The sequence below is a fragment of the Rhodamnia argentea genome, chromosome 3 (assembly GCF_020921035.1).
Source record: "Rhodamnia argentea isolate NSW1041297 chromosome 3, ASM2092103v1, whole genome shotgun sequence".
Classification (NCBI taxonomy): domain Eukaryota; kingdom Viridiplantae; phylum Streptophyta; class Magnoliopsida; order Myrtales; family Myrtaceae; genus Rhodamnia; species Rhodamnia argentea.
The window spans coordinates 30,726,614-30,734,719 of NC_063152.1; the positions used below are offsets into that span (position 1 = coordinate 30,726,614).

At 37.8% G+C, this 8,106-nt stretch overlaps 1 protein-coding gene across 1 annotated transcript; it reads left to right on the forward strand.

Annotated features, from left to right (window-relative positions):
• The first annotated feature begins 6,556 nt into the window (after window positions 1-6,556).
• On the forward strand, window positions 6,557-7,742 carry LOC115727288 (transcription factor MYB114-like). Its single transcript, XM_030657464.2, has 3 exons — window positions 6,557-6,895; window positions 7,055-7,184; window positions 7,307-7,742. The coding sequence occupies exons 1-3, from the start codon at window positions 6,760-6,762 to the stop codon at window positions 7,632-7,634; spliced, it is 594 nt and encodes a 197-aa protein (XP_030513324.1). The 5' UTR covers window positions 6,557-6,759; the 3' UTR covers window positions 7,635-7,742.
• Window positions 7,743-8,106: the final 364 nt, after the last annotated feature.

Genomic DNA, 8,106 nt, shown 5'->3' on the forward strand with positions numbered 1-8,106 from the left:
GCACGTCCACTATTTTGTCGTCAAGCGCGTTTTTCAAGTGTTCCGGGGAGCGTTTCGTTACTAGACATTCTTTTTCAATGCCTGATTCTTTAGCCTACTACGAAGAAATATGGGTGAACGACCGGCACATCGACAAGTCCAGTGAAGAGGCGACCTTGGTTTTCGACGACATCGGTAGCTGTAAGTCGAGCATGGCCCTTCCTTTCGTCCTGGCTTCTTTCCGCAACTGTCTATGATGTGTATCCCGGCCATATCGGAACACGATCCCACCTTCCGAAATCGCGACACGTGTTCATTTGCGGTACGGTCTTTCTTGTTAATGACACCCACAGATAATCTGGGTTGCCTCTTTTTTTTTTGGTGTGTGCGTGTGTTCGTGTTGAGGGCTGTTCGCCTTAATGGGGAGACGACACTAACTGAAAGGACAGTTAAGAGTTACTAAATTAATTAAGAAATCTAAAAATGATCACCAAACACAGATTCGTCGCCACGTGACAAAATAAATTCACAGGATGTCATTCGTCCAGAAAAATTCGAAAAATAAGAACCTCGAAAAAATAAAAAATAAAATAAAATCACGCGACGTCACGTGCTAGCTCACGTGCGCATCCCCCCTCTCCTCCAGCCTGTCTGCTCCGCCTCGCCCATCTATCTAACCTTCTCGTTCCGTCGTCGCACGCGAGGGCTGACTTTGACCGGTCGTGGCCGTCCGTAGACAAGACCAATTTGAACAAGACCATGCAAATGGGGGGAATTAAACAAATCAGACAGCGAACATTTGTTGTTTGTCCTTAAAAAAAAACCCCATTCTTAATGACCGATCTCTCTTCTTTGGTTTGGCGCGAACTTGACAATTATGGCAGCTTGGAATCCCAGGATTTGACAGGTCCGTCTCGGTCTAGAGCGACCGGTAGTTGCCCATTTGGAATTTCTGTCGAGGACAGCATCATCCGCCCGTCATTAATGAGCCCATATCGGATAAAAAACCTACTCTGTTCCTGTGTAATTAATGCCTAGGCTGGCTCGGGCAATCTCTCTGGTTTCTAACACGGGCAGCAAAGAGACGTGATCACGCGCACGCGCATCCCATGCCGAATTAGCTGCACGTACGATCCCGATTTGATGTGCCAGATTCGCCGTACGGTTAAGATTCGGCACACAAACACCACGAAATAAAGAGTAAAGTCGAGAAAAAAAAATCGAGGCCCGATGTTTTATGCTGATTCGAAGGGTCGAAGGGAGATAATACATCAAGCTGTTCGCAAGAGCCAACTTGATTTTCTTCCCCAAAGATCCTAGATAAGGGAATCCTAAGAGAGCCACTGGCTCCAACTATTATCCATATAAGATCCATCTAGGATTTGCGGACCAACCATTGAATCATGTTCAATAAGTGAAATGCATTGGCTATCCGCTCTTTAGTTGAACACTCTATTTTCCATCCTAGATGGGATATAATTGGAGATACCGTTATTTCTGTTACATAAATTCTTGTAAAAATAGGAAATGTCTTACCTTGAGTGTGATTTGAACTATTATGTAGCTAAGCCACTATAACTAGCGCATTCCAATTCTCTATTACAGCTCTCGATTACAAAAGAAATACATTATGTATAATGGTAGCTATTCATGAATGCAATCAATAAAATACAAGCTCAAACTACAAAATCCATCTGGCATCTAGAAGGACTCTCATGTCTTCCTATTAATAGGAAATATGAACTAAACCCCTACATATTGCACATTAAATAGGGATTAACACACTTACTAAGTATATTAAATGATGAACGGTTTGCTCTTCAAAGAGTTGATTACGCATGACATGGGACGATCGCTGTATTGGTAACTACAAAGTTTTATTGATTAAGCTCGAGATGGTGTCTCTGGATGCTCATTAATGAAATCCGACAGAAATATTAACGTTTTCGCCGGAAAAAAGGTTGATCACAGTACACATGTGAATACCGGAAAACCAATGCTTTTGGAAACTCCGAGTACTTCTTTACCCAACAGCACCTAGGGCTTGTGGAATGGAGATAGACCGGTAGCTATGGTCCTCAAAAGAATATTCTTAAACACATCAAAAGCCATTGGATAGCACTGATCACGATCCATTGTGACATCAACGATTTGATAGTTGTAATAGTGGGCTGACGTGACCCAAGATTTTATGTTTAAGATGAAATGCTCGATGTCCGAACTGATCAAATTAGATTCGTATCAAGTTTATCGATGGCTTGAAATTGTTTTACACGAATAATGCAATCTCATGATACGTCCTATAATTTAAGTTACACAAAAGGGTCGTCGAATCTTTACACCACAATAAAAATCGATGATGCGGGTGCGACATCAATCGATATATTGATTTGTTGGACTTAATTAGCGACAATAATTGGGGTGAGATCGCCAAGGATGGTGGAAAAGATTATGAAAAGTAGATGGTCCCATCCAAATGAAACCTAGATTGGAAAAAGTGGTGCAATGGGTAAATGGGCACGTACAAAATGCATTCATGCTCCTGTGGGGGTACTCCTTTAAAACACATATGGTCCCATCTCTCTCTTTAGAATATATAAATAATAAGTTTAGTCCCGACAAGATTAATGAGTTGGATTCCATAGTGCACGTGATTCACATTTCCATAGCGAGTCCACCACATCTATTACATTGCAAAGAAGCTTAGCCACCCGATGGGTGTGTTCTGCGTTCATTCGACATAACTATTGAAGTTGTTGCTCTACAACGCTTGACAACAAGTCCTGTGTGTTTCTTATATTCATATGATCTCCCTTTACTTATTAGCAAAAGTTTTTCGGTTGGGCTTTCCAACAATAACAAAGTTATATGGCTCTTTCATCTCGCAAAAAATGTGATGTTAATAAAGAAATAATTGAAAACGAAAAGGAAAAAGCAATTAAAAGGAGCGCAAAATGTGTTTGATTTGGGTGAAAAATTCCAAACAAAAAAAAAAAACGTTTTCCCGAAAGCTGCTCATTATCACGTTTTTACCGTAATTCGATCATTTGAACATGTTTCATGAAAATAGCCATCATTTCAATTCTCGCGATGTTCGCCGACGAACATGTGCCCGTGAAAATGCATTATGCAAGGTCATTTACATGAAAAGAGAACCTTTTTATTTTTTTATTGATACGAAGAGAAATTGCTAAGACAATGAATACTTTCGCTAAATGGATTTATTGAACATGCCCGCATATTTTGATACATTTTTAAAGTCCGGAAAATTGATCGGAGAAAGCGGAAAATGGAATTCTTCTTCATCATTATTATAATTATTATTTTGTTATTGTTGTTGTTATTATTATTATTGTTGTTATTAATGATCTTCTAGATGGAAGAGGATCATCCCAAAATATGAACTCCATCTTCTTCCTTGCTCATGGGTCACGATTGACCACGCGTGCTGCATGCGTCATTAATAATAATAGTAATAACAACAACGAACGATGTACTACAGTTGACTTGAAGGTGTCAGTTAAATAAATAGTATCGACCATATCATTTTTGGGAATTTTTTTTCCTGAAGTTGGTACAGAGAGATTCACGATTAACAAAAAATTGTTCAACGATATCACTTTTGGTTTTATTTATTCCGAAGTTGGTATATAGGGGTGCGCGATTGACGTAAAATTGTTCAGTCTCCACGATTTATCATATGCATCCCCATAAAAAAAAGGTTCGTTAGGTGCTTGTGCCGATATTAAATTTGATTAGTTAATGTTGTTGTCATCTTTCACGAGGTGAATTATCAAGTGTATGTTTTTTTTTTTTTTTGCATGATTTGTGACTCTGTGCGTTCGATAATTGAGGAAGTTGTTCGATTACATTAATTACGTACAGCACTGCCAACTGGGTCTTTTAGCTAATGCTGAATTAGTTAATGTCAAGATGCATTCTATCCTAGGAAGGCATTTTCGAAAGCACAACCGTAAAAATGGTATTGAAAGCTTACTTGTGATGGCTAAAAGATACCCCTTATTTTATTTCATCCAATCTCGATATAGAAAAAGTAAAGAGAACTTTACATATCAATTAGGATGCCCTCTTTCCACCATCATTTTGACTAAGACACTCCTTTTTCTAGTTATTGTTTGTTCTTATATTAGACTAACCGATAAAACCGCTGCATAGATTATTATAGATTTCTATTTATGATGGCTATACGGCTTATCAAATTAATTGCCTATTTCTTATCAAATAATTCGAGTAAAAAATTATTTCAAAGTTGGCAATTATATTCGATCTATTTATCTAGCCAATTTTGACCTTACAGGTGTTTTTCCGAAATAAATTTATGGAAATTAAAGTTAAACATTATTCATTTTGTGTTTTCTTTTGAGTTTTTTACATTTTAATCTGTATTGCAAGATGGTGGTTGAGAATCTTGTTACATTCTTCACTTTCAACCTAACATCAAATTATTTCAAAGGAAAGTTTTAAGCATATTGTAAAGTTTTGATTCATTTGCCATGAGATTAAATGTATAATAGATTCTAATTACTTTCTCCATGGTAGGAGTTGGACAGCAAGAAGTTCCTTTTTTTTCTCCTTTTTGTGCTTATGTTTTGTTAATATGTAGACATGATTTAATCTAAAAAATATTTAACATTTGATTACAACAAATTAACCTTTCAATATTTAGATCAATCTTTCTTTTATATTGGTGATCAAGATGGGCTAGACAATTATATTCAATTTTAATCTTCAACTTTGGAATATAGTCTAAAAATATTTGATGAAAAATAGACAAATAATTGTGTGCTTAGACGCCGTCATATATACAAGATTCTAATATTCTATGTTGCTTTTGTGATTAAAAATATGAAACCATAAACTTAATTTAACAACTTTCACTTAGCAAAGTGGTAGCGTGGTGCTTGATAAGATGATAGCTTGTTGAGTAGAATGAACCATTTATATGGTGAAACAAATGAGAAAGATTACTTTAACCAAAACAAAATGAGAAAGATTATAGAAATAAAGGTACTTTTTTGGTTAGCTTGATTAAAAAAAAACAATAAAGGGTATTTCGATCATTTAATTGAAAAGGGAGCGTCTTAACTAAAATGAGAGTGGAAATAGTGCCGTCCTATCATTAATCTTACACAAGCGATCTCATTTTATCTTTAAGGTATGTTTATTTGGGGGAAAAATTTCATACTAAAGGAAAATATTTTTTGGGAAATCATTTTTCAGGAAAATGATTAGTTTCTTTTGTTTGGTGATATTTGAGGAAAACGTTTTCTGGTGTTTGTATCTCATTTTGAAAATAATTTTAATCTCATGACTTTATCTCAATTCAAAAGAAAATTCAAAACTTTAAATTTATTTTATTTTTATTTTTGATATTATTTATCAATATATTTTTTAATGTTTTTTCTCTCGGCGACGGCCGGCGATTAGCAGAGCAAGAAAGAAAAAGAAAAAATTTAAAAACATAAAAAAATTAAAGTGAAAAAAAATGAGATGAGCATTTCCGGAAAGTCTTTTCAATCTTTAGATTTAGGAATTCACTTTTCTAATTTTATGTATAAAATTTTCGTTGACTACATTATTTTCGGAGAACTAAATGGGTGAAAGTTCGGAAAAGGCTCACGCTAGTATGATAGTATGATAGTCTTGTCATTATTTTTGACCCCACGAATTTTCAATTAATGAATGTTTTATGCAAATGGATTTAAGATCGGAAATAATCGACAATCTTGACGGTGTCATGGAAGCATTTTCCTTCGAAAAACTAATTCCCCGAAACACTTTCACTCAAACAGACAAACCTCATTTCGAGAATTATTCCAATCCACTCTCTTAAATCAATGGTGCATGAGGCCGCATCCTTAATTTTGTTGACCCCGGCGAAATATGTTACATTGTATACTTACTCATGTGGAAAGGCATAAAGGCGATAATTGCAGCCATTGCCTTCTACAAGTAAATCAAACCCTTCATCTCCTCCTTAACATTGATTTCTTTTCTGCTCCAATGTAAAGAATCGTTAATTGTATCATTAGCTACAATGGTGAAAATTCTTGTAAGGAAAATACCATCCCGAAACAGGAAACCAAAAGGAAGAAAACAGCGAATCCAGGACCAGGATGTTGACATCCCGGATGGACAGCATGGGAAATGGTTTGAGGAAAAGCATGTTGGAGCCTTTTTTGAAATGTGGGGGTTGAATCATATTTGGGAGTTAGCCAGCGTGATTTTGTCTGTCTTTTCCCAATGATGCATCTTAAACCAGAGGTCTGCGAGGGAGCAGAGCTATGTCCACATTTGACTTCAGACGCATCCCCGGGAAGGAGTGTGCTCCTTCTCTTACTTCCCATTCTTCACGCAGCAAACTGTATGGAAACTGGTAGTTGGAGAGAGACGGTCTTTTGGCCTTGTCATTCTATCTTTGTCCTGATGCACTTGTTTCCCTTTGGAAGGGTAGATAGATTCACCCACTGACCCTTCAAACTTCAAAGCGCTCTCTCTCTCTCTCTAGCGAACACCTAACCCTCCGTGCTTTTTATACTCTCTTACACACTCTCTCCACCTCCATCTCAACACTCACTCCCACAACCTCAACTGTCTTCAACATCTATCTCTCTCTCTCTCTCTCTCTCTCTCTCTCTCTCTCTCACAGTGTCTCTGTGTGTGAGTTTCCCAATAACTAGAAAACATTTCACAAACACCCACTTTTTTCACCAAGTTAAAAAACCTCCCTCTCTCTCTCTCTCTCTCTCTCTCTCAATTATGGCACCAAAAAGTGAGGGTTCTGCTAAAAAGGTTATGAACAAAGGAGCATGGACAGCTGAGGAAGACAGGAAGCTTTCTGAGTACATTGAAGTTCATGGGGCCAAGAGGTGGAAGACTATTGCAGCCAAGTCAGGTTAACTGTCATCAGCAATTGATTAACTTGTAAACATCATTATGGAAAAAAGTTAACAAAGGGCTGCCATTCATTCATCAACTGCATTGGGATTCTTCTTATGGGTGCTGTGCTGAATTTGACACAGTTGATGACCCTCTTCTCTTGGTCTTCTTGCAGGCTTGAACAGGTGTGGGAAGAGCTGCAGGTTGAGATGGTTGAATTATCTGAGGCCTAACATCAAGAGGGGCAATATATCAGATGAAGAGGAGGACTTGATTCTTAGGCTTCATAAGCTTCTGGGAAACAGGTTGGTCTAAATATGGTGGATCTGATGTTCTTTTCCCCCTCTCTTTTCTGTTGTACCACTCCTATTATCTATTTCTCTAAAGCAATCTGCTAATGAGGAAACTATCTCATCCTTTTGTGTAGGTGGTCTTTGATTGCAGGGAGGATTCCAGGTAGAACTGATAACGAGATCAAGAACTACTGGAATTCTCATTTGAGCAAAAAAATAAATCAGAAAGAGAAACCGCGGAATAAAGCCATCCCTGCACCTCGAGAAGCTTCTCCGCCGACGCCGCGAGAAGTTGTCCGAGCAGATGAGGAGGGAGCCGACGTACCGATCGGGAACTTCTTGGACGTCGACTTTGACACCGACGAGTTCTTCGACTTCACGGCCGAAGGGTCCTACGGGCTGGAGTGGGTGAATAAATTTCTAGAGCTCGACGATGAGTTATCACTAAAGGAGAAGATGTGACCCATTCGAGAGGTTATATTTTCTTCCTTCGAAATGATGAGTTTCCTCCATGGTCATATGTACAGTTCTTGGATGAATGAATCATTTCTTCCTTAGTTCACTGAACTGGTGGTTACGGGGGACTTGTGATGGGATCTTAGCAGTGACCAAGGCATTAATTATTTAAAAAAAGGGATAATTTCTTTGACCAACGACCAAACATTATTCAACCAAATCAAGTCTGATGTTAATTTCTTGGTCCGATTTTCAAACGCCCAATTGGTCAGAATTCCCACCAATAGGATACATTAAATATAAGGGCCTCTGTCCATGTCTTTGTTTACTGAGCTTCGGAAGATGAGGACTGCTGTAAATGCTGTCATTGCATCGCACCAAGATAATCGTTTCTTTTGAAAATTGCACCAAAGTCCTCAATTTTTAACGTAATTTACAATTAACTCCTGGATGCTTAAACCTTGTACGATCAAATGCG